At 41.2% G+C, this 27,500-nt stretch overlaps 1 protein-coding gene across 1 annotated transcript in view; it reads right to left on the reverse strand.

Moving 5' to 3' along the window:
* The window catches only part of LOC310795100 (uncharacterized protein), a gene marked incomplete at both ends in the record, with an annotated part of 131,928 nt that overhangs the window by 3,538 nt on the left and 100,890 nt on the right, over positions 1–27,500 (reverse strand). Inside the window, 5 exons of the mRNA XM_083657127.1 lie at positions 1–55; positions 561–775; positions 7,435–7,591; positions 8,192–8,317; positions 8,423–8,604. The exon at positions 1–55 is cut by the window's left edge and continues 51 nt beyond it. Coding sequence (XP_083513253.1) covers positions 1–55; positions 561–775; positions 7,435–7,591; positions 8,192–8,317; positions 8,423–8,604 — 735 coding nt within the window. The remainder of the gene's footprint in view (positions 56–560; positions 776–7,434; positions 7,592–8,191; positions 8,318–8,422; positions 8,605–27,500) is intronic.

Here is a 27,500-nt window from a genome sequence, read left to right on the forward strand (position 1 = left end):
GCATGTCTCTGAGCTCTTGAATAGCTGCCTGGTGGTTGACAGTCATCTCCTCCATCTAACACACACACACACACACACACACACACAAACACGCGCGCGCACGCGCACGCACACACACACACACACACACACACACACACCATGTGAAAAATAATTTTGTTGATATTAGATTTGCCCTGAGAGGCAAGTGTGAGAGAGAGAGTTCCTTAATAAATTCCTTATTATTATTATTATTATTATTATTATTATTATTATTATTATTATTATTATTATTATTATTGTTATTATTATTATTTTGCATCTGTGAAAAAGGTGTGTGGGGTGGAGGGTTTACCAGAATCATTTTTCTAAGTTACCGTACGTTAAGTTACGTTACTGTAAGTCTGTGAAAACAGGTGAAAAGTATTGGCAGGTGAAATGTTGTAATACTCATTTCAGTCACAAGAGTGCACCACTACCCCTGTTCTAAATAAAGACTAAACGGATTCACATTTTCTTCCAGGTGAGTTTAAATTTCTCCATGCACTCTAACCACAATACAAGCTACATATTTGTTGGACCTGTTCCTGTTGCTGAGTCCTGAGCTCTTCCACCACCGAGCGATGCTCCGCCCTCAGGTGCTCCGTCTCTGCCGAGTGACACTTCCTAAGCCCCTCCTCCACAGCAGCTAGCTCCGCCTCCTGCTGCAGCTGCAGCTCCTGCAGCTCCCGTTCAAACGCCACCTCCAGCGCCATCTTCTCCCGCTGCAGCCGCTCCCATCGCATTGTGTTGGATGCTGGAAGTACAGAGTGTCATATCATATATATGTGGACACACGCCCTATAGAGTATAGAGTGGTTCTAAAACATTTTTGGCTTCAGTACCCCCTTTCCCTGGTTTCTGAATCCAAGTACGCCCTTTACCTGACAAAAACATTTTGCTTAGAAAACTCCAAGAGAAAACTATAGCATTATGATGCAATGAATGAATGATAACCCACCTTTTGAAGAATATAAAATTACAAAATAAGAAATGGAGTGAAAGAGTTCCAATTACTGCCCCCTGAGCAGATTTATTTTAACGTTTAATTTATTTTAATTTTTCCATTTTCCCCTTTCTCTCAAGTACCACATGTAGTGCCTCCACGTACCCCTAGAAGTACGCGTACCTCCGTTTGAGAACCAGAGGAGTATAGAGTAGTAGTCAAAGGTAAATTGTATACAGTAAATCAGGGTTGGGGTTAATTCACTTTCGGTTCAGCCCGATAAAAATTTTAAGTTAAACTGCTATTCCATATTTAATAATACCTCATTCATTCCCAGTTTTTTCTTCATTCAAGAACAGAACAACACATAAAAACACTCTTTCAGTCTCTGCCATTTTAAGGAACATCTGCTCCCTGATTTAGTTGAACTGAACTGACTCCAATTCAGCATCCAACATCCCCAACGTCACCATGTTGATTCTCACTCACCCAGTTGCTGTCTGATCCGTTGTATTTCCACCGACAATTCCCTCTCCTTCTCTTCCGAGTTTTGATTCTGAAATTTGATACAGCACACATGACAGCAATCACTTCAGCAGATACATTTCACTACAATGTAGATTCCCTTCAAAGTACCATTTACCGGGTAAATGGTACCGGGTAAATTTTACCCTCTGCAGCTACAGTGACTCTGACCTGACATTACCTGTTAAAAGAAAACAGAGCACATACTTCTTTCTATATGACTTCATACTAAATATAATCATGGAGGGGGGGGGGGGGGGGGGGGGCGTTGCCATTTGATAATTCAAATATCTTATTTGTTAAACTTACAAGAAAAACAATTACTTTGAGGGAAATTGGCTTCTTACACAACTTCAGATTAATCAGCAGTGAAATTACACAATTTCAATCAATTAATTAAACACTTCCTTGCTTTCTAATAGTATGTAAGTATGCATTCTGTTTATGACTCAATGTGTATCATGAGGATTTGCTGATAAATTAGCTAGCCATTAAAACTTGTGGATAATTCTTCTCCTCAGAGGGAAAATGATTAAGCACACAGAAAAGAATGCTTGCTTGCACTGTAGGTAATGAGAACTGCTGTGCAGGACCCATGACAGTAGAGGGAGCTCAACACTGCTGTACTAAAGCAGGCCCACTCCAAAACCATTCCACTCCTCCACATCCAGGCCATGTCCCGTTGATTTCCACACCCAGACAGTGATGATGAATCAGTCTGATAGTCCCTTAGCTGTCTGACAGAGAGTCATCAGTCTGATAGTCCCTTAGCTGTCTGGCAGAGAGACATCAGTCTGATAGTCCCTTAGCTGTCTGGCAGAGAGACATCAGTCTGATAGTCCCTTAGCTGTCTGGCAGAGAGACATCAGTCTGATAGTCCCTTAGCTGTCTCGCAGAGAGACATCAGTCTGATAGTCCCTTAGCTGTCTGACAGAGAGACATCAGTCTGATAGTCCCTTAGCTGTCTGGCAGAGAGTCATCAGTCTGATAGTCCCTTAGCTGTCTGGCATAGAGACATCAGTCTGATAGTCCCTTAGCTGTCTGACAGAGAGTCATCGGTCTGATAGTCCCTTAGCTGTCTGGCAGAGAGACATCAGTCTGGTAGTCCCTTAGCTGTCTGGCAGAGAGACATCAGTCTGGTAGTCCCTTAACTGTCTGGCAGAGAGTCATCAGTCTGATAGCCCCTTAGCTGTCTGGCAGAGTAATCAGTCTGATAGTCCCTTAGCTGTCTGGCAGAGAGACATCAGTCTGATAGTCCCTTAGCTGTCTGGCAGAGTAATCAGTCTGATAGTCCCTTAGCTGTCTGGCAGAGAGTCATCAGTCTGATAGTCCCTTAGCTGTCTGGCAGAGAGACATCAGTCTGATAGTCCCTTAGCTGTCTGGCAGAGAGACATCAGTCTGATAGTCCCTTAGCTGTCTGGCAGAGAGACATCAGTCTGATAATCCCTTAGCTGTCTGGCAGAGAGACATCAGTCTGATAGTCCCTTAGCTGTCTGACAGAGAGACATCAGTCTGATAGTCCCTTAGCTGTCTGGCAGAGAGTCATCAGTCTGATAGTCCCTTAGCTGTCTCGCAGAGAGACATCAGTCTGGTAGTCCCTTAGCTGTCTGACAGAGAGTCATCGGTCTGATAGTCCCTTAGCTGTCTGGCAGAGAGACATCAGTCTGGTAGTCCCTTAGCTGTCTGGCAGAGAGACATCAGTCTGGTAGTCCCTTAACTGTCTGGCAGAGAGTCATCAGTCTGATAGTCCCTTAGCTGTCTGGCAGAGAGACATCAGTCTGATAGTCCCTTAGCTGTCTGGCAGAGAGACATCAGTGTGGTAGTCCCTTAGCTGTCTGGCAGAGAGACATCAGTCTGGTAGTCCCTTAGCTGTCTGGCAGAGAGACATCAGTCTGATAGTCCCTTAGCTGTCTGGCAGAGAGACATCAGTCTGATAGTCCCTTAGCTGTCTGGCAGAGAGACATCAGGCTGATAGTCCCTTAGCTGTCTGGCAGAGAGACATCAGTCTGGTAGTCCCTTAGCTGTCTGGCAGAGAGACATCAGGCTGATAGTCCCTTAGCTGTCTGGCAGAGAGACATCAGTCTGATAGTCCCTTAGCTGTCTGGCAGAGAGACATCAGTCTGGTAGTCCCTTAGCTGTCTGGCAGAGAGTCATCAGTCTGATAGCCCCTTAGCTGTCTGGCAGAGTAATCAGTCTGATAGTCCCTTAGCTCAGTGTTTCCCAACCGGGGGTACGGGGACCCCTAGGGGTACGCGAGCACATTGCAGGGGGTACGCGGAAAGATTGAGGATTAATACAATTTATTTTCAGATGAGAGGAGAGAGAGAGAGAGAGAAACTCTGCGCCGCAACTATTGTTCCGGGGAGCCCCGGCGGCTCCCTGGAAGGTGTTAACTGTGACACCTCTACTCTGTGAAAAACAAAAGAAGTCGTTCACGCTGGCTGCAGGTCAAACAATAGCTCCCACTATGCGTGGCTCAAACGCCCGGCTGATCCGGATTTCGGTTCAGGCGAGCCAAGCGAAAAAAGGAAAAGGGAGGCCAGGTCTAAACCGCGGCTGTTTAATGAAAAATACATTTTGTATGGATTTACCTGTACCTCAGCGGATCCACCGCAGCCACAGTGTTTTTTCTGTGGCGAAGTCCTGGCAAATAATTAAATGAAGCCAGCTCATCTGCAACGCCACCAGAGCACCAAACACGCAGCATGTCTTGGTAAGACAAACTACTTTTTCACTCGAAAACTCTCAGAGTTCAAGTCGAGTCGGGCTACAATGTCACTGCTTGTGGCTAAATCAAAAAAGCCTAATTCAATCGTTGAGGATCTGATTCTTCCTGCAGCCCTGATGTTAGCTGAAACTATGATCGACAAGAAAGCAGCAGACGCTCTCAAAACGGTTCCATTGTCAAACAACACAGTCTCTCGTTGGATCGATGATATGTCAATTAATATTGTTGGACAAGTTGTGAATAAAATGAAGCAAGCAGGTCAATTCGCTTTGCAGTTAGATGAAATGACCGATGTCAGTGGGGAAGCCCAGCTGCTGGCATTTGCTCGTTATAAAGACATGTCGGACATAAATGAACATATTTTGTTTTGCAAGAAGCTTGTAGGAAAGACAACTGGCGAGGAAATATTTCAGATTATAGACAGCTTTTTTAAAGACAACAATCTGGAGTGGAAATATTGTAGTCATATCTGTACCGATGGCGCAGCTGCAATGACGGGGAAAATCAAAGGACTGTGATGTGCACTGATTTGACCTTTTGCTTTTTGGATCTACTTATCTTATGTGTGATATTTTGCCTGGTAACAGCTGCCCCCAGAACTGTCAAAGCTTATGAAAGACAAACTAGCTCAGGTGTCTTTTTAAAGGTGCCAAGTGACTGAATAAAAATAGTTGAAACTGTTACTGTGTGAGTCTGAATATATCTATCTCTATATAGACTATATATAATATTTTGCTAATTCTCAATACGTGTATAGCTATTTATATTAAAGGAGAGTCATTCAAAATTATTTTAATTTAATATTGTTTTAATTTAATAATCAGTTGTGTTGGATAGTAAAAGTTGAATGAGATTAATGGAACAAATTTGGGAGAATCATCAACACGCTGTCAGGGGGTACACTTGGCATGGCAAAACAGCTCAAGGGGTACACGGCACAAAAAAGGTTGGGAACCACTGCCTTAGCTGTCTGGCAGAGAGACATCAGTCTGATAGTCCCTTAACTGTCTGGCAGAGAGTCATCAGTCTGATAGTCCCTTAGCTGTCTGGCAGAGAGACATCAGTCTGGTAGTCCCTTAGCTGTCTGGCAGAGAGACATCAGTCTGATAGTCCCTTAGCTGTCTGGCAGAGAGACATCAGGCTGATAGTCCCTTAGCTGTCTGGCAGAGAGACATCAGTCTGGTAGTCCCTTAGCTGTCTGGCAGAGAGACATCAGGCTGATAGTCCCTTAGCTGTCTGGCAGAGAGACATCAGTCTGATAGTCCCTTAGCTGTCTGGCAGAGAGACATCAGTCTGGTAGTCCCTTAGCTGTCTGGCAGAGAGACATCAGGCTGATAGTCCCTTAGCTGTCTGGCAGAGAGACATCAGTCTGATAGTCCCTTAGCTGTCTGGCAGAGAGACATCAGTCTGATAGTCCCTTAGCTGTCTGGCAGATAGACCTCAGTGTGGTAGTCCCTTAGCTGTCTGGCAGAGAGTCATCAGTGGCATTACATAATACAGGATAGCACCTTTGGTACTCAGCTCCAGCTAAATCATTCCATTAGACACAGAGAGTGACACACTGAACTCTCACTCACACACACACACACACACACACACACACACACACACACACACACACACACACACACACACACACACACACACACACACACACACACACACACACACACAATCACTCTTCTCCTAGGAGCACTGCTCATTGACCATGCTGTGAACCTCGCCTTGTGTCCACTAATGTACTGTACCTCTCTCTGTGTGTGTGTGTGTGTGTGTGTGTGTGTGTGTGTGTGTGTGTGTGTGTGTGTGTGTGTGTGTGTGTGTGTGTGTGTGTGTGTGTGTGTGTGTGCGTGCGTGCATGCGCGCATACTGTACACATATGATGTGTTACATCCAACACAACCAAGCTATTCCTGAATCGATGTAGAAGGTGGGTGGTCACATCCAACCACATACATACATAGAGCCAGCAGCCGTCTGTGCCTGCAGGCTACAACAGTTCTTGGTGTTATAAAGAACTGGAGATAAATCTGTATGATTAATCAGAGGCTACAGTGTGGGTGACTGGTGCTATCTGGGTGGGTGCTCTAACTATTCATCAGCACAGGGAGGACTATCCTGACTGACCACCCACAAAGAATGATAGAAGAGTGATAAAAGTCTATGTACAGGAAGAGCAGGGTTCAATAGTCAGCCTTCATTTTTTTCGTTAAAGCGGGACTAAACCCCCCCAGATTTCCTGCAAAACGGCTCTCCACTCGATCCGAAAACCCCGCAGGCAAGATGGCCACCCACACTCCCCTCCTTACCTGGCAGAATTCCTCCCCCATAAACTAACATATCTGGGCCAATAAGTATGTAACATACAAAATAAAACAACCCGTAATATCTTAATTTTATGTAGAATGCAGAGGACATGTAACTGTTTAGTTAAACTTGCATTCCAGGAATATTGTGGTCTAAAGATGACGTTAGTGGCTCGAGACTGTTTCGTACTGAAACCCACACGCTTTGCGCCAGCGTAACCTACTGTATGTGGGATTCGAAATAAGACATCCGAGATAGAAAACGTTATGAATATAGCCACGTTATAAACAACAAACTAACGCTGGTGATCCGTATGGAAACAGTGTTACTCGAAATGGTTAAAAGTTATATCAATTTGGTCATTCAGTAGCGTTTTACTGCCATATAACATACGGTAACTAACTAGCGGCTAATATTAGCTACAGTAGGCATTACCCAGGGATGCATTGGTCTTAAAGGGCTCGCGCTGTGTGAACTACAGTAATAATCAATGGGGGAAAAAAAATTCACATGAGTGGGGCGCGTGTTAACCCCACCGTGACGTCACGATGTACCAAATAGCCCATTCATTTGAGGGCACAAAAAAAAGCAGTGTTCAACCCATAGAGGGAACTTATGCTGCTGAAAATGATACAGATGGTACAATGGCAACAGTTTGGTCTCAAATGTGGAAATTTTGACCAGAATTCTTCACACACCACCCCCAAGTCATGTTGGTTAAAAGCTGAAAAAAAGTGTTTTGGGGGTAAGTTACACTTTAAGTTGTGCAGTTTTGCATGAAGACTACTACTTCAATATCATGAGTGGGGCCCAGAAAATACATGAAAGAAAATATACAATTGATATAAATGAGGGGACCCCCTCATTTATATATCAAGGGTAGTGCAGCAGCGGTAAATTCCCTGCTTACCAACACGAGGGTCGCAGGTTCGAGCCCTCGTGCTACCGCTTTGTTTGGGCATCATCCATATAGGGACAAGTGGCCGTCCCTGCAGGTGGAAAGCTGGATTAAGTATTATGTGTCCTGGTTGCTGCAGTATAGCGCTTCCTCTGGTTGCTCCTGGTACCTGTTTGTGGGCGAGGGAAACTGGGGGAATTAGTGTGATCCTCCCACACGCTACATCCTGCCGGTGAAATGCCTCGTTGTCAGGTGAAAAGAAGCGGCTGGCGACTGCACATGTATCGGAGGAAGCATGTCCTAATCTACAACTCTCCTAAGATCTGGGGTGGCACAACAAATGGCACCGGGGGAAATTGGTCAAGTGCAATTATGGGGAAAGAGTGATGATTGTATTATGTTATTACAGTATGAGCACTAAGAGTATAGAGACAGTCCGCATGTCTGGGAACGCCCACAAAATGTGAAACGGCTGGCGCGCGAGTGGGGTAAAACCGCCCATATATCTCATGGGCTGACTCACCAAAAGACGGTGCTGCGGCTCTAAACTACAGGTTTGGGGGTTCTAGAGCAGATCACAAGACGTCTGCTCAGATGTGCGTTTACTGCGGTGGTTAAATCCCCGATCGTGTCTGCCTGGGCTGGGCTATCAGCTAAATTCTAACTTTGCTGAATGGATAGAACAGGGGTTTTACCCCACCCTGGGGTTTTACCCCACCCTCTATGACGAGACGTGGCCTCAACCTATGATAGCATTCCAGTTAGCTACCTTGAGGCAGTATTGCTGAGTGGTGATGATGAAGGCTTCCAGACCCAAGGTGGTCTTCCTCAGTTCATCTCTTAGAGCTGTCAGCTGCCTCTCCTGCTGCTCACAGCGTCCCTGGAGCCTCTGAACCTAGAATAGAATAGAATAGAATAGAATAGAATAGAATAGAATAGAATAGAATAGAATAGAATAGGACAACCTCCCAAGCTGCTGCAGACTGCCTCAACAACTCACCTCCTCCCTCTGCTCCTCCTTTTCCCTCTCATCCGCTTCTCTCTCCTTCTGCTGAGCCTCCTCCTTCTCCCTCTGCAGGATCTCCTGCTGTTCCTGCTGCGGCCTGAAGGGGGCGACGCGGCGCGGGGAGCCAGGGGGAACAGAGCCCCGCACTGCTGCTGCGGGACGCTGCCGGGACTGGACTGTATAGGCAGGAAAAAAACACAGGAAGTTATAGTCAGAGTTGGAAATGAGGCGTGAGGTTGTGAAGATTCTGGAAACACCCATGATGACATTATGGAAATATTCACAGGCAAATAATACAGTCTGTCATTTATTCTGAGAAAGACACATCCATCCCTATGATGAAATTGATGAGTATTAACTCAGAGGAGGTCTGACCTGACCTATCGCTAATGACAGTGTTCAACTGATGGATGATGGTGAGGAGCTAAATGAATCTTTGAGGAAGCCTTGGGGTAATTCCCACTCTGGTGTTCCTTATGATGGACCATCTCATCTCCTGATGAATGTGATCAGCATCGAGTAATAATTGAGCTGCAGCAGGCAACAGGGTGATATATCGACTTCATTACGGTATAAAATACACACACACACACAGACACACACACACACGCACATGCACACACACACACACACACAGACACACACACACACGCACACGCACACACACACACACGCACACGCACACGTCCCTCTTCATTATGTGTGAATGTGTATTTGTGAGTCTAAGTAAAGGCAGTTGGCTTGCTCTGTTAATGAAGGAGGTAATTGAACGGGCCGACATACACAACATAAAAAAAAACATTCTCCTGAGAGAGGGCGGCCATTAAGCTGCAGTTGACATACAGCCACGCAAATTAACCTCTCTATGAGTCACCACCTTGTCATGTGACCACATAATGGCTGGGGGGGACATACACGGGCTACACAGCATCATTGGTACAGACACATTTCCTGTGGTCTGGTCCAAGATATATAATTGACTGACTGACTGACGAGCGAGCGTGCACGCACTCTCACACTATACGACAAAAGCACTGCAGCACCACCGCCATCATCATCAGCCTATCGTTCAAGCCCACTGAAGCATTGCGGAGTGGTTTCCATGACAACGTGAGGCTGGGGTCCCAGGTAATGAGTGAGAGATGGGTGTTAGACGGAGGGAGGGAGGGAGGGAGGGAGGGGGAGGGGGCGATTGGGAGGGCAAACGGGTTAAACGGAGAGAGGTGAGACAAAGAGCTTCAGAGTTTCAGCAAGGATATGAGAGGAGGAGGAGAGGGGGATGGTGGCTGAAGGTCGAGAGGGTCGGAGAGGATGGAGACATTGGAGGAATGTCAGAGAGCACTTTAGAAGAACAGGTCTAGATGGACAAGGAACACACGGAAAACATCCCAAAACAGAGCGATTCCTGTCTTCAAGACATTGAAGAGAAAAAGGAAGGAACTAAAGATCGGAAAAAAAGGCAAAAAAAGAGGCAGGAATGTATTTTCGTGACATTTATTCATCCACGATTTGCAGAAGTAGCATGGTTAAAACCATCCGGATCTGTGATCTCGTGGATCTTGCAGAATGAAAGAGAAAGATGGTTTACCAGGTTACTGAAGAAGTGCACAAACTGCTACAATCAGCCATTGTTTCAATATTACATCTTCATTAGCGTCTGCCTTCAAGGTAGGCTAGGATTTCCCTTCTTTGGAAAGGACTTCTGGAAGCCTTATGTAAATTATATCTCCTTCTCTTACACACACGCATGCATGCACGCAGGCGCGCGCGCTCACACACACACACACACACACACACACACACACACACACACACACACACACACACACACACACACACACACACAGGTTCCAGCAGAAAGGTTAGAGAAAGAAATGGTGAATATGTAATGAGTTTAGATGGCTGAGCATGAAGCAGCATACAGATGGTAGGTGATGGAGGGGAGAGGTGTGGGGGCGATAATGAGAAATGTGTGTGTGTGTGGGGGGGGGGGGGGTCAGATTGGGTTATTCATGAGGTACATTTCAGCTCATTTTACAACAACTTAAAGTAGAAGCAACACTAGAAAATGGCGATACCTGTAAATCCCAGTAACCCCTTAAGACCTGGCAATTCATTTTTGTCCTCTGTAGGGTACATGATCCTCTGGTCTTCATTTCAAGAACCATATATGCAGAGATCATGTGGACTTGAGTCAGTGTGACTTCGACTCAAGTCACTGTTTTGATGACTCGCGACTTGACTAGACAAAAAATAACTTGAGACTTGAGACTCGACTTGTCAAGTGTCTGTAATGTTATCCAGTATGTAATGTTATCCAGTCTGTAATGTTATCCAGTCTGTAATGTTATCCAGTATGTAATGTTATCCAGTCTGTAATGTTATCCAGTATGTAATGTTATCCAGTATGTAATGTTATCCAGTATGTAATGTTAACCAGTATGTAATGTTATCCAGTATGTAATGTTATCCAGTATGTAATGTTATCCAGTATGTAATGTTATCCAGTGTGTAATGTTATCCAGTGTGTAATGTTATCCAGTATGTAATGTTATCCAGTCTGTAATGTTATCCAGTCTGTAATGTTATCCAGTCTGTAATGTTATCCAGAATGTAATGTTATCCAGTCTGTAATGTTATCCAGTATGTAATGTTAACCAGTATGTAATGTTATCCAGTATGTAATGTTATCCAGTATGTAATGTTATCCAGTATGTAATGTTATCCAATATGTAATGTTATCCAGTATGTAATGTTATCCAGTATGTAATGTTATCCAGTATGTAATGTTAATCAGTATGTAATGTTATCCAGTATGTAATGTTATCCAGTATGTAATGTTATCCAGTATGTCTGTAATGTTATCCAGTATGTAATGTTATCCAGTATGTAATGTTAATCAGTATGTAATGTTATCCAGTATGTAATGTTATCCTGGGTGTCAGCTATGGCAAAAGTCAACCTTCTCACTATGATTTTTTTTCCAAGGAGAAGCACTAGTAGTAGTGTTGGGTTGGGGGTAGAGAAAAAGAAAATAAAAGCCATTTTTAGAACTTCCTCAAAAAGGGCACTTCCCTTTTTTTGAAAAGGGGAAGTGGTTTCTTTTTGGGTAAAAATCAATTTCTCAGTACTTCTGCAAAGTGCACTTCTCCATTTTTTTTGTCTTGTGTTTAAAGCCATTTTGCGCAAAAAATGCTTTATTCCACTAACCCGCAAAAGGGGTACTTCTGTTTTTAAATCACTTTTCTTTTGAAAAAGTGATTATTTCAAAAGCCCTCCAAAGGCCACTTCCCCTTTTTCCCCCATACCACAGCTCACGACAAATACCACCGTTTTTTTTTTATCTCGGGGGAAATACATTTGGCCCATTTGAGCAATCATTATGCAAACCCAGCTGGACCATTTCCACTGTCTACAGTTTTTTGATCTCGGCCAAATACATTTGGCCCATTTTAGAGCTACTAAACTAGCCTACAGATTCCTCTATCTCAGGCCCCTCACCAAGACAGACACCTCTCTTTTGCTCGCTGTTGTTATGGACGCGGCTTGTGAAACATCAACGACTTCCGCAGCACGCAGCACGTCTCTTCGTGACAAGAGGCGTGCAGCACGCAGCACGTCTCTTCGTGACAAGAGGCGTGCTGCGTGATGCGTGTCCTCTATGACGCAACTCCGCGACAGGAAGCACCTCCCTTTATAAGCAGGAGGCCTGTTAGCTGAGTACAATCACAAGGCATCGCTGTTAGTTTTTGAGACAAGCAGTGGAGGCAGAGCGCAGCAGCAGCATTTTTTGATCTCAACTGACAACAATTTTTTGGTCTCGGCCAAATACAATTTGGCCCATTTTAGGATCTGAAACTAGCCTACAGATTCCTCTGCTCACTGGTGTTTCTCTATCTCAGCCCCACCACCAATGACAGATTCCTCTGCTTGCTCACGTATTTCTCTGACTCACACATAGAGACCCAGGCTTCCCCTGCCAGCCCCTCCCACCCCATCCCCCACGTGACATTGTCTATTACCACGGCCGGTGTTCTGTCGATTTCGCAATCACTTCCGTTTTAAATAAACTTGTTTGTTTTTGACCGTCAGGTGGGCGTACCCGGCAACACGTAACACCCCTTGAAAGCTACGAATAGCGGCGAGATCAGGTGGGCGTTCCCGGCAGCACGTAACGCCCCTTGAAAGCTATGAATAGCTGCTTGCTCACGTATTTCTCTGACTCACCCATAGAGGCCCCACAGTTTTTTCCTCCCATGCCGCACTTATATGTATGTACAATACAATGTACAATGTATCCACCATTCAAATATTCCATAATTGCATGTTGTACATGTAAATATTCCATAATTGCATGTTGAGCAGGCTATCTTAGCTAGTATAGCCTACTAATGTATTCCCAAGGCTATTCTGTAGATTCCCTACGCGCAACACACACACACACACACACACACACACACACACACACACACACACACACACACACACACACACACACACCCACCCACCCACTCACAGACATATTCACAGCCAGCCACAAACATAGCGCGCGTTTGTGGGCAGGTTTTCTCATTGAAACATTCCAGTCAACTTCATCATTCATGTGTGATATTATGTATTTTCCCATGTTTTTTCCCACTCCGGATCCAATTGTGACATCACCATTATGTTTTTTTGATAGGCTATAAGCCTATTAAGCTTTGAACTAAATATGATCAATACAGATTGAGGTTTCAATTTCAGGTTTGAATTGAAAACGATTGAATACAGACTATGGTGTATGACTATGCCGTTTGCCCTGTCTCCCTTATCGCCGTAATGCATTATGGGTAGTCAGATACTACCGGTACTTTGGCTAATGTATCAGCTAACGCTACTTACTTTGCATTACAGTAAAACGCCACTGAATGACCAAATTGATGCATTGATAAAAGTTAGTTTGTTGTTTATGCGTATGCAATAACGGATGCGTTATTATATTTACTGGAATACATACACACGCCAGCCTATGTGTCCTATCAGAGTTTGTTACGTTATTGTACAGTACAATAAACAAAACAGCATGATAGCATCAGCTGCATCACTATACGTGTGAGCGTAAGTATTAATGGTTTACAACTTGTTTGTGTTGTACAGCATTTGGTTCAAACATATGGCGACATTGAATCAGTGTTAGCTTAGCGCTAGCTAGCTAGCATACACTACGATCTGTAGAATTGGCCTGGTCTTGGTCGATATGACCAAAAATTGATATAACGTTTCAGTAGCATGGACCCCTCTCGTTTTTTATTACAGTTGAAGATTTCACAAATCTCAACCACTCTCAATCTTGGTACAACCCAGACCCCGGATATCCGTGACCTACGGGTATTATTTCAAAATATAGAATATGGAACGTGAACAAACATCTTAGTTTTATTTTTCGTATTTTTATATGATTATTTTAATAGTTACTAACTATATTATTATATAACTAACTAGTCCTCCTCACAGAATTGGTTAATTTACTGTGAGACTTTATGTTTTGTAGACAAGCACCAAGTATATATAATAATGGTATATAATAATAATAATAATCTTTGTAATACAATTGTTATAAAATTAAAACGTATAGCACACTTACAATATGTTTGTTGTATGTATTACAACTTAATTCAACTTGGTCTCCCCCCACATCTCCTCTTCTCTCCTCTCCACACCTCACCCCCTCCTATCTCCTCTCCTCTTCTCTCCCCTCTCTTCTCCTCTCCTTACAAGCCTATAGATGAGGGGTTTCAGACAATGTGCCCATTGTTACAATATTGTCAACAAAAATAGCACTAGTCTAAATAACATAACTTAATTCAACTTTTCTCACTACACTTTCCAAACATTAACACACATCAAACACAACAACTCTTTTCTTACTACACATTCCAAACATTAACACACATCAAACACAAACAACTCTTTCTTACTACACTTTCCAAACATTAACACACATCAAACACAACAACTCTTTCTTACTACACTTTCCAAAACATTAACACACATCAAACACAACAACTCTTTCCCACTACACTTTCCAAACATTAACACACATCAAACACAACAACTCTTTCTTACTACACTTTCCAAATGTTAACTGCATACATAATGTTATGTCTCGAAAGACAAGAGCTATGTAGCCTACTTTAAATCAGATCACTCCGGTGTACAAACATACATTGGTTGTCTAATAAAGTTTTACAAATCAATTAATTTGGTTGTCAACCATCGTTAAACGAAACTTAGTAGTTGTAAACTAAGTAGTTGTATCGATAAAGACTCTAATCGTTAAGCAGTCTCGAAAGTGGGGTCAATATCAATCTACAATCTAGATTGATTTGATTCACTAATTTGGCGTTCTCTCATGCAAAATATCCAACATCCAATATCCAGAAGTAGTGATTACTACACAGAAGTAACTTTAGTTCCACCATTTGCTATTTGCTTCAAACATAATTTGGATCAGTTGTAACTTTGACCATTTCTAACAATTTCTAGACAGTGAATTTACACAAGCACTTGAGTGAAATTCATAGTACCTATAGGGACTGTGATTGAATGAACGCAGATTGTCAGATTTGTATACCAAACCCTTATCCTGGTGCCTGCAAGGGTCGGCTGTACCACTAATGTCAGCCACTATGTGTTACAATATTGGGCTGGTTTCATAGACCTGGCCCAAAAGTACATGCATCACATATATGTGTGCTGCATATATACATATATGCCTCTACCGTATGGGTTTATCATAATAGTCAAACATGGTTTTTCATGTTCTGACTTGGTGAAATGTGTGTTGCATATATACATGTTAGTTTACACATAATAGCCAAACATGGTTTTTCATGTTCTGATGTGCTGAAATGTTTTACACGTCACGTAAAACAGTTTTTAAAACAGTTAATTAGCCTACACAATGTGTTATTTCAGGTTATTGTAAGTTATTGCATAGTTGCAATCTTTCATACTTACATACTTACAAGTGGGTTGTTTTTTAATGGCATGTGATTTGCGGTACTAATTAACCAATGTGTAAGGTGATTGTCAATTGTCAATTGTAAATTGTCAATTGTGTAAGGTGATTGTGATGTCAGGTGATTGTAAGTGTGTCATACATACCTACAAGCCTTCATATCAGTTGGTTGTGTCAATGATTTTCTGTATCTCTTGATGCGTCAGCATTGTCTTTGTCAGGCTTAGAAGCAATGTCTAAACAGTAAACAGTTTATGACAAGTGGTGGCAGCATGCTATGCTACTACACAAGACGTGTTATGGTACATAAATAATATGTAGCGTGTAATAATCTGAAGAACTCTGTCAGAGTTCTACTCTGTCATTATTTTTACATTTGACTTTGAGAACTATAATGAACTGTTAGTCTCTGTACTGATGTACAAAAGTAACAAGATTGAGGTTGTGAAATCTTCAACCGGAATAAAAAAAACTGGATATAATATAACTGAATCAGTTAGGCCAAACTATTATCAGTCAGGTCGGTAATGACCGGGGGGAAATTATATGATTATTGTCCATTGTGTGTATGATACAACTTTGTTTATCATTCTGCCCCTCACACTATACAGTCTGTATTTAACTCAACACACTGTACCTGCCCCTTGACCTCGGAGGGGCTCTTCTGTCAACGGGCCTGAGGCAAGGTGTGATGATCACAAGCATTGGCATAAATATTGTGACAATGAAATTGGTAAATTGGTTAAGCAAAGCAAGTAATGCTTATGTAATGTAGTTTGTAAGATGTATTTTACAAGATATTTTCTGAGATTTGGTTATATTAACTTATTATTTATATTATTATTCTATTATTATTATTTATATTATTATTCTATTATTATTATTCTAATTATTATCTACTATTATTCTAATTATTATCTACTATTATTCTAATTATTATCTACTATTATTCTAATTATTATATTATTATATTATTATTATTAGGGGTTATTATGTATATTAACTATACATATTAAAGTATAGATGATTGTTTTGCCCACCTTATCAAAACAAATGTACAGCATATTAAAGTATAGATGATTGTTTTGCCCACCTTATATGGTTGCCTTATCAAAACAAATGTATAGCATGTTAAAGTTTTAAATAAAGTCAAGTCAAGTCAAATCCAACAGGTCTTAATGTCAATTAATTTAGCTTTAACGTTTTTTTTTAAACACACACACACCCACACATTGACCCCTCTCATATATACGTAACTGCCTATAACTGTACATATATTCCTTTCACACACACACTTTTCAAAATAGACACTCTTTCATATTGTGATTCATAGTGATTCTTGTTTGTTTTATGTGATCCCGGTTTTTTAAGCAAACCGGATCCAGTTTCCTTGTATGTGTACATCCTGTACAAGGCACATCCTGTACAAGGCACATCCTGTACAAGGTACATACTACATTGGACTCAATGATTCACAGATGTATCAAACAAATGTATGTTTTACTGATACAAATGACCAAATTACCACAAATTCAACATGTAATGCCATTTTCTCAATAATTTTGGTCAAAACATTTGGTATGGCCCAAGATCAGACATTGTAATGAGGACCTTGGTATCACTGGTGTATAGCCAGACTTGGCACATTTGGGGTGCCTCAGGTCAGTCCTTGTAATGACTTGATCAAAAATATTACAGACAATATATATATATATAGTAAATATAATTGTATAATATATTCAAAGTATTGTTAATTGTTAATTATTATTCAAAAAACCTGAAAATACTGTAAATACTGTAAATAAAATAAACTAAACCTAAAACATGCTAAGTTGTACTGTGTGTTAATTTAATGTGTTTTTGAAACACACAACCACATATAAAATCTCAAGTGAGATTTTGAGAAAGAAAAAAGAGAAAAGAAAAAAAAGTTTAAAGTATATAAACCCCTCCTAGCTATGTGATTATGTCTGACACATAGAGGCGAAACATAGTACTGAATTGGCTATCCAAATAGCCCGTGGTAAACTAAGTACTTATCAAAGCAACTTATCAAACTCTTCATAACATCCTGACTACTGTAATAGTAGTAATACTGACAGGCTACAATTAGTTCAATTAGTTCAATTAGTTTAACTAAAACCAAGAAGAGAGGTCACATAACTTTACATCACATACATTTCACTGTTTTTTCCTGATTTTCACTGATTTACCTTTTGTTTATTCTTCATGTGTAAAGCGCTTTGGGCTGCATTTTATGTATGAAAGGTGCTATACAAATAAAAGTTTATTATTATTATTATTATTATTATTATTATTATAAACAAGCTATTTTGTGCTGGTCTCTATCACACTTTAACTTTAAAAGTACACTTTGCGTGGAAAACAACTCTTCTCGAGCAGTTTGTGTAATTGTAATTGCATTTACCCACACTGTCCCACAATCAAACCTCTGAAAAAATCCTGTCCCACCCTAAACCCTAAACCCTAAAACCTAACCATGCTTGGTGGAGTCCATTGACGTATATATTAATGGACCAAAAAGGAGCTCATTGACTTTGACACAGCAAAATGAAGCTCACTTCCGGATATTGTTTCATTTCGCTTGATGGGTTGAATGAATTAAATTGAATGAAATGCTCCCCCTAGCGGCTGCCGGGGTAGTTTCCGAATTTGCCCTGTCTCCCTTATCGCCGTAATGCATTATGGGTAGTCAGATACTACCGGTACTTTGCCTAATGTAGCGGCTAACGCTACTTACTTTGCATTACAGCATTGCATTACATTGATTTAACTTGATTTTTGATCTAACCCCAGCGCTGGGTAGTTGTTTATAACGTGACTATATTTATAACGCTATAATGTACTCTGTTTTCTGGGGCTGAATCCAATGGTCTGAATACAGAGTTAAATCTGAATACGTTAAATGGTCCACCATGTTATGGACGTTAGATGTATGGTAGCTATATAGTGACGTGTGTCTACTAACATAAGATAACATACGATAATTTGCTCGAGTATTACTTGCTACCTGATGCCTTGCGGTGTTCTTACTGTTCTTACTGTTCTTATTATCCGATGTTTGTCGTCAATTTTACTCGAAATGGGGAGGGGCCCGTTGACAGAAGAGGCCCTTTGGCTGATGGGGAGGAGTTTGAGTGTGAATAAGTAGCCGTGCCCCTATACGATTTCTGCACGTTACTAAGCATGGCATGCGTGGAAGGACACGGATGTAACTATGAAAAACGCCACATGCATAGCTTCTACGTTAGGAAGCAGAATAGCTTCACTAGGTGGTCACATTCGTGCGGAAAACCCTGTACCATCGAGAAATCGATACAGCAGCTGAGAGTCGGCGCCAATCCCTCTGGGTTGTATCCTCTGATTACCAGAGAGGATGGAAGCATGCTAGCGCCACATGCTCCTTGTGGTGTAGTCAATGTTGACGAAACGCTCACCATCAAGCTGATTAAGTTCGATGACATACCAAAGCATTCTGACAAGCTGCTGTACCCCGACGAGCCGTTGGATAGTTACGTCACATTCTTTGTGAATGTAACGTGGAAAGACAAGGGGCGCCACATGCTAAACAGCAAGGTGTTGAGGAAGCTGTCCCAGCGGGAAAAGCTGACTCTGCAAGTGTATGCGCTAAAGGGAGAAAAGCTTCGAGAGGCATTGAATCGGGATGGCCGGTTCACCGACCAGGTGAACCATACCGGGTGTTATCTGAGGGAGGAGCGAGGAGACTGTTCAATATCCCTTTGGGAGTTGGGATGTTTTGTCGACTTTTCCCAGGACCGGCACTACCAATTCTATTACGAGTGGGAAAATATAAAAATAAAAGAGAAAAAAGCAAAAAAAGAAAAGAGCTGACGCAGGCTGACGCAGGCTCTGTGGCGACAGCGACCGATGAGCAAGGAGGAGAAGCTCAGCGTAACTGTACGATTATGCCCATGGTGTATTTGGTGACGTAGGTTTGCACCTGTGGTGGCAATATTTTTATATGTAATATATTTTTATTGTATACGGTCCCTGTTCAAATAAACAATAAAGATAATAAAAAGAAATAACTCTTTTTCTGCGTTGTTTTGCTGTCGATACCCCAAACCTCTGGAAATCCCTGACCCTGATCCTGACCCTAACCCTAACCCTAACCCTAACCCTAACCCTAACCCGCACTTTGTAACACCGAGCGCACAGGGTGAATTTTTCTTTTCTCTTTTTTCTTTCTCAAAATCTCACTTGAGATTTTATATGTGGTTGTGTGTTTCAAAAACACATTAAATTAACACACAGTACAAGTTCCAAGTTTTAGTTTTAGTTTAGTTTATTTACACTATTTACAGTATTTTCAGTATTTGAATAATAATAATTAACAATTAACAATACTTTGAATATATTATACAATTATATTTACTATATATATATATATATATATATATATATATATATATATATTGTCTGTAATATTTTTGATCAAGTCATTACAATGTCTGATCTTGGGCACATCCAATGTGCCAAGTCTGGGTATACGCCAGTGATAACAAGGTCCTCATTACAATGTCTGATCTTGGGACACATCCAATGTGCCAAGTCTGGATATACACCAATGATAACAAGGTCCTTGTTACAAGGACTGATCTGGTCACACCAAATGTTTTGACCAAAATTATTGAGAAAATGGCATTACATGTTGAATTTGTGGTAATTTGGTCATTTGTATCAGTAAAACATACATTTGTTTGATACATCTGTGAATCATTGAGTCCAATGTAGTATGTACCTTGTACAGGATGTGCCTTGTACAGGATGTACCTTGTACAGGATGTACACATACAAGGAAACTGGATCCGGTTTGCTTAAAAACCGGGATCACATAAAACAAACAAGAATCACTATGAATCACAATATGAAAGAGTGTCTATTTTGAAAAGTGTGTGTGAAAGGAATATATGTACAGTTATAGGCAGTTACGTATATATGAGAGGGGTCAATGTGTGGGTGTGTGTGTGTGTTTCAAAAAAAACATGTTAAAGCTAAATTAATTGACATTAAGACCTGTTGGATTTGACTTGACTTGACTTTATTTAAAACTTTAACATGCTATACATTTGGTTTGATAAGGCAACCATATAAGGTGGGCAAAACAATCATCTATACTTTAATATGCTGTACATTTGTTTTGATAAGGTGGGCAAAACAATCATCTATACTTTAATATGTATAGTTAATATACATAATAACCCCTAATAATAATAATAATATAATAATATAATAATTAGAATAATAGTAGATAATAATTAGAATAATAATAATTAGAATAATAATAATAGAATAATAATATAAATAATAAGTTAATATAACCAAATCTCAGAAAATATCTTGTAAAATACATCTTACAAACTACATTACATAAGCATTACTTGCTTTGCTTAACCAATTTACCAATTTCATTGTCACAATATTTATGCCAATGCTTGTGATCATCACACCTTGCCTCAGGCCCGTTGACAGAAGAGCCCCTCCGAGGTCAAGGGGCAGGTACAGTGTGTTGAGTTAAATACAGACTGTATAGTGTGAGGGGCAGAATGATAAACAAAGTTGTATCATACACACAATGGACAATAATCATATAATTTCCCCCCGGTCATTACCGACCTGACTGATAATAGTTTGGCCTAACTGATTCAGTTATATTATATCCAGTTTTTTTATTCCGGTTGAAGATTTCACAACCTCAATCTTGTTACTTTTGTACATCAGTACAGAGACTAACAGTTCATTATAGTTCTCAAAGTCAAATGTAAAAATAATGACAGAGTAGAACTCTGACAGAGTTCTTCAGATTATTACACGCTACATATTATTTATGTACCATAACACGTCTTGTGTAGTAGCATAGCATGCTGCCACCACTTGTCATAAACTGTTTACTGTTTAGACATTGCTTCTAAGCCTGACAAAGACAATGCTGACGCATCAAGAGATACAGAAAATCATTGACACAACCAACTGATATGAAGGCTTGTAGGTATGTATGACACACTTACAATCACCTGACATCACAATCACCTTACACAATTGACAATTTACAATTGACAATTGACAATCACCTTACACATTGGTTAATTAGTACCGCAAATCACATGCCATTAAAAAACAACCCACTTGTAAGTATGTAAGTATGAAAGATTGCAACTATGCAATAACTTACAATAACCTGAAATAACACATTGTGTAGGCTAATTAACTGTTTTAAAAACTGTTTTACGTGACGTGTAAAACATTTCAGCACATCAGAACATGAAAAACCATGTTTGGCTATTATGTGTAAACTAACATGTATATATGCAACACACATTTCACCAAGTCAGAACATGAAAAACCATGTTTGACTATTATGATAAACCCATACGGTAGAGGCATATATGTATATATGCAGCACACATATATGTGATGCATGTACTTTTGGGCCAGGTCTATGAAACCAGCCCAATATTGTAACACATAGTGGCTGACATTAGTGGTACAGCCGACCCTTGCAGGCACCAGGATAAGGGTTTGGTATACAAATCTGACAATCTGCGTTCATTCAATCACAGTCCCTATAGGTACTATGAATTTCACTCAAGTGCTTGTGTAAATTCACTGTCTAGAAATTGTTAGAAATGGTCAAAGTTACAACTGATCCAAATTATGTTTGAAGCAAATAGCAAATGGTGGAACTAAAGTTACTTCTGTGTAGTAATCACTACTTCTGGATATTGGATGTTGGATATTTTGCATGAGAGAACGCCAAATTAGTGAATCAAATCAATCTAGATTCTAGATTGATATTGACCCCACATCTTAGAAACGCCTAATGTTTGGAAAGTGTAGTGGGAAAGAGTTGTTGTGTTTGATGTGTGTTAATGTTTGGAAAGTGTAGTGGGAAAGAGTTGTTGTGTTTGATGTGTGTTAATGTTTGGAAAGTGTAGTAAGAAAGAGTTGTTGTGTTTGATGTGTGTTAATGTTTGAAAAGTGTAGTAAGAAAAGAGTTGTTGTGTTTGATGTGTGTTAATGTTTGGAAAGTGTAGTAAGAAAAGAGTTGTTGTGTTTGATGTGTGTTAATGTTTGGAAAGTGTAGTAAGAAAAGAGTTGTTGTGTTTGATGTGTGTTAATGTTTGGAAAGTGTAGTAAGAAAGAGTTGTTGTGTTTGATGTGTGTTAATGTTTGGAATGTGTAGTAAGAAAAGTTGAATTAAGTTATGTTATTTAGACTAGTGCTATTTTTGTTGACAATATTGTAACAATGGACACATTGTCTGAAATCCCTCATCTATAGGCTTGTAAGGAGAGGAGAAGAGAGGAGAGGGGAGAGGTGAGGAGACGAGAGGAGACGTGAGGTGAGGAGAGGTGGGGAGAGGAGAGAAGAGGAGAGGAGAGGAGAGGAGGGGGGAGGAGAGGAGATAGGAGGGGGTGAGGTGTGGAGAGGAGAGAAGAGGAGATGTGGGGGGAGACAAAGTTGAATTAAGTTGTAATACATACAACAAACATATTGTAAGTGTGCTATACGTTTTAATTTTATAACAATTGTATTACAAAGATTATTATTATTATATACCATTATTATATATACTTGGTGCTTGTCTACAAAACATAAAGTCTCACAGTAAATTAACCAATTCTGTGAGGAGGACTAGTTAGTTATATAATAATATAGTTAGTAACTATTAAAATAATCATATAAAAATACGAAAAATAAAACTAAGATGTTTGTTCACGTTCCATATTCTATATTTTGAAATAATACCCGTAGGTCACGGATATCCGGGGTCTGGGTTGTACCAAGATTGAGAGTGGTTGAGATTTGTGAAATCTTCAACTGTAATAAAAAACGAGAGGGGTCCATGCTACTGTAACGTTATATCAATTTTTGGTCATATCGACCAAGACCAGGCCAATTCTACAGATCGTAGTGTATGCTAGCTAGCTAGCGCTAAGCTAACACTGATTCAATGTCGCCATATGTTTGAACCAAATGCTGTACAACACAAACAAGTTGTAAACCATTAATACTTACGCTCACACGTATAGTGATGCAGCTGTGTTTGAACCAAATGCTGTACAATAACGTAACAAACTCTGATAGGACACATAGGCTGGCGTGTGTATGTATTCCAGTAAATATAATAACGCATCCGTTATTGCATACGCATAAACAACAAACTAACTTTTATCAATGCATCAATTTGGTCATTCAGTGGCGTTTTACTGTAATGCAAAGTAAGTAGCGTTAGCTGATACATTAGCCAAAGTACCGGTAGTATCTGACTACCCATAATGCATTACGGCGATAAGGGAGACAGGGCAAACGGCATAGTCATACACCATAGTCTGTATTCAATCGTTTTCAATTCAAACCTGAAATTGAAACCTCAATCTGTATTGATCATATTTAATTCAAAGCTTAATAGGCTTATAGCCTATCAAAAAAACATAATGGTGATGTCACAATTGGATCCGGAGTGGGAAAAACATGGGAAAATACATAATATCACACATGAATGATGAAGTTGACTGGAATGTTTCAATGAGAAAACCTGCCCACACATAGCCCACAATCTAACGCGCGCTATGTTTGTGGCTGTGTTTGGGGGCTGGCTGTGTGTGTGTGTGAGTGGGTGGGTGGGTGGGTGGGTGGGTGGGTGGGTGTGTGTGTGTGTGTGTGTGTGTGTGTGTGTGTGTGTGTGTGTGTGTGTTGCCCGGATGGAATCTACAGAATAGCCTTGGGAATACCCAGAATGCTTTGCTATACATTAGTAGGCTATACTAGCTAAGATAGCCTGCCACAACATGCAAATATGGAATATTTGAATGGTGGATACATTGTACATTGTATTGTACATACATATAAGCGGGGCATGGGAGGAAAAAAACTGTGGGGGCTCTATGGGTGAGTCAGAGAAATACGTGAGCAAGCAGCTATTCATAGCTTTCAAGGGGCGTTACGTGTTGCTGGGAACGCCCACCTGATCTCGCAGCTATTCGTAGCTTTCAAGGGGCGTTACGTGCTGCCGGGAACGCCCACCTGATCTCGCAGCTATTCGTAGCTTTCAAGGGGCGTTACGTGCTGCCGGGAACGCCCCCCACCTGACGGTCAAAAAACAAACAAGTTTATTTAAAACAGAAGTGATAAAACGTGGGGGATGGGATGGGATGGGCTGGCAGGGGAAGCCTGGGGGCCGGTTGAGTCAGAGAAAACATCAACAGGCAGTGGAATCTGTCGTTGGTGTTGGGGGTGAGATGGGATGGGAGGGACAACCTGGGGTGGGGTGAGATAGAGGAATCTGTAGGCTAGTTTAGTAGCTCCTAAAATGGGCCAAAATGCATTTTGGCCGAGATCAAAAAATTGTTGTCAGTTGAGATCAAAAAATGCTGCTGCTGCGCTCTGCCTCCACTGCTTCTCTCAAAAAACTAACAGCGATGCCTTGTGATTGTACTCAGCTGACAGCCCTCCTGCTTATAAAGGGAGGTGCTTCCTGTCGCGGAGTTGCGTCATAGAGGACACGCAGCACGCAGCACGCCTCTTGTCACGAAGAGACGTGCTGCGTGCTGCACGCCTCTTGTCACGAAGAGACGTGCTGCGTGCTGCGGAAGTCGTTGATGTTTCACAAGCCGCGTCCATAACAACAGCGAGCAAAAGAGAGGTGTTTTGTAGACAGTGGAAATGGTCCAGCTGGGTTTGCATAATGATTGCTCAAATGGGCCAAATGTATTTCCCCCGAGATAAAAAAAAAAACGGTGGTATTTGTCGTGAGCTGTGGTATGGGGTAAAATGGGGAAGTGGCCTTTGGAGGGCTTTTGAAATAATCACTTTTTTCAAAAGAAAAGTGATTTAAAAACAGAAGTGCCCCTTTTGCGGGTTAGTGGAATAAAGCATTTTTTGCGCAAAATGGCTTTAAACACAAGACAAAAAAAATGGAGAAGTGCACTTTGTAGAAGTACTGAGAAATTGATTTTTACCCAAAAAGAAACCACTTCCCCTTTTCAAAAAAAGGGAAGTGCCCTTTTTGAGGAAGTTCTAAAAATGGCTTTTATTTTCTTTTTCTCTACCCCCAACCCAGCACTACTACTAGCACTCATTAGTCGTTACTCATTACATTACACCCTCCTGCTCTAGACTATTTCCTATTTCATGGCCGTTAAATAGACACAGTGTTATCGTATCTTAATATGGTCTAGATCAGAACATCATTGTGGCGGGCGTGATTCTGCCATGAGTCATCACTTTCCGATTCTGAAATTTCACAGGAAGAAGGCGAACTGCTGAATGCAAGATCTGCTCATCAAAGATGTCTGACAGCCGGACTAAAACATCAAACTTTGCTCACATTGTAAGTGTGTGTCTGCGAGGAGGGCTGATGTAACTTATACAATTTGTTCTCTCACAACTCTGTAGCTGAGATTAGCAAAGTAACTTGACTTGGGGCTTGACCTTAACTAAGGACTCGACTTGACCTGTGAATTGACTTGACTTGCCCTAGAAAAGAAAACTTGGGACTTGCTTGAGATTTGGACCAAATGACTTGGTCCCATGTCTGCATATATGCATGCTCTCATGATGAAACCTGTTACAGTGTGTAGAGGGCATCCTGGGCTTTTCAGGGATATCATTTATTGGGTTGTAACCATGATGACCCAACACATGTCTTGTCTCTTCAAAATCCCATCTAAACCACAACATTTGATGGGTGCAAGAGAGCTACGTGTTTAAAATGATGCAGATATCATGTGTTTATGCAGCCAAGATTGAGTTTGATTTTAGAAAAGGAGTGTATTAACCAGTTGTGTAGGGTTTAGGTGGTATTCAATAAATGTAACCCTCTGACTATGACACTGCTATAACCATCGTGTCATTATTGCAGGGTATTATTTTATAGCAGTGACTCAAATTGAGCCAATGAAATCAGTGCTGACCCAATCCACTCTCAGGAGGAGAGGATGTTGACTTGACCAAGTAGCTGAGCAAGAAGGAGCACTGCTTACTTTTTTACCTGATTTTAGAACATTGTAGGAGACAGAACTGTCAAAAGCAGAGAGAATTTTCCTCAAAATTGTTGAGGGAGGCTCAGACAAAGAGTTTTGTGATGATGAGGATGAAGTTGGACAGCTTAGAGTAGAGGATGCTGAGAGTTCAGATGATGAGGATGAAGTAGGACAGCTTACAGTAGAGGATGCTGAGAGTTCAGATGATGAGGATGAAGTAGGACAGCTTACAGTAGAGGATGCTGAGAGTTCAGAGGAGGAGGATGAAGTAGGACAGCTTACAGTAGAGGATGCTGAGAGTTCAGAGGAGGAGGATGAAGTAGGACAGCTTACAGTAGAGGATGCTGAGAGTTCAGATGATGAGGATGAAGTAGGACAGCTTACAGTAGAGGATGCTGAGAGTTCAGAGCTGAGAATGAGCAAGAGGGAAACAATAACAAATGGTGCCCCAAATGTGGAACCTTTTGGGCCAGAAGCATCTGCATGTTTTCATCTGCATTTTCACATGGACTGAGAACTGATATCCACTACGAGGAACGTTCAATAAACAATTAATACATGGCAATTTTTGAAAAACCTTTCACTGCAACATGTCTTCCCCCCCATCCAAGAGACTTGAATCATAATAAAAAATAGAGACAATGTGTGTGTGTGTGTGTGTGTGTGTGTGTGTGTGTGTGTGTGTGTGTGTGCGCGTGCGTGTGTGTGTGTGTGTGTGTGTGTGTGTGTGTGTGTGTGTATGTGTGTGCGAGGGAGGGAATCAGAAACGGAAAAGAGCGAGTAAGATGCAGTGAAGACACAGCAAAGTGTAAGCATAAAGAAAAACAGCACCACTTAAGTGCACGCAGTGGAGGAGGTTTAAAGGGAGCAGGGAGAGAGGTGCAGCCTGAAGAGATGCCTTTTCAGTCAACAAGGAAAGATGGAGAGAGGCGCTCTGCAATCCTAAAAAAGGAGGGAAGACTGCTCCCCCACTAGGGAGCCGAGGGGAAGAAGAGAGCAGGTGGGCCACAGAGACAATGCACGGAGCCAAAATATGATGGAGCTG

Source organism: Poromitra crassiceps (genome assembly GCF_964638095.1).
Source record: "Poromitra crassiceps genome assembly, chromosome: 1".
Classification (NCBI taxonomy): domain Eukaryota; kingdom Metazoa; phylum Chordata; class Actinopteri; order Beryciformes; family Melamphaidae; genus Poromitra; species Poromitra crassiceps.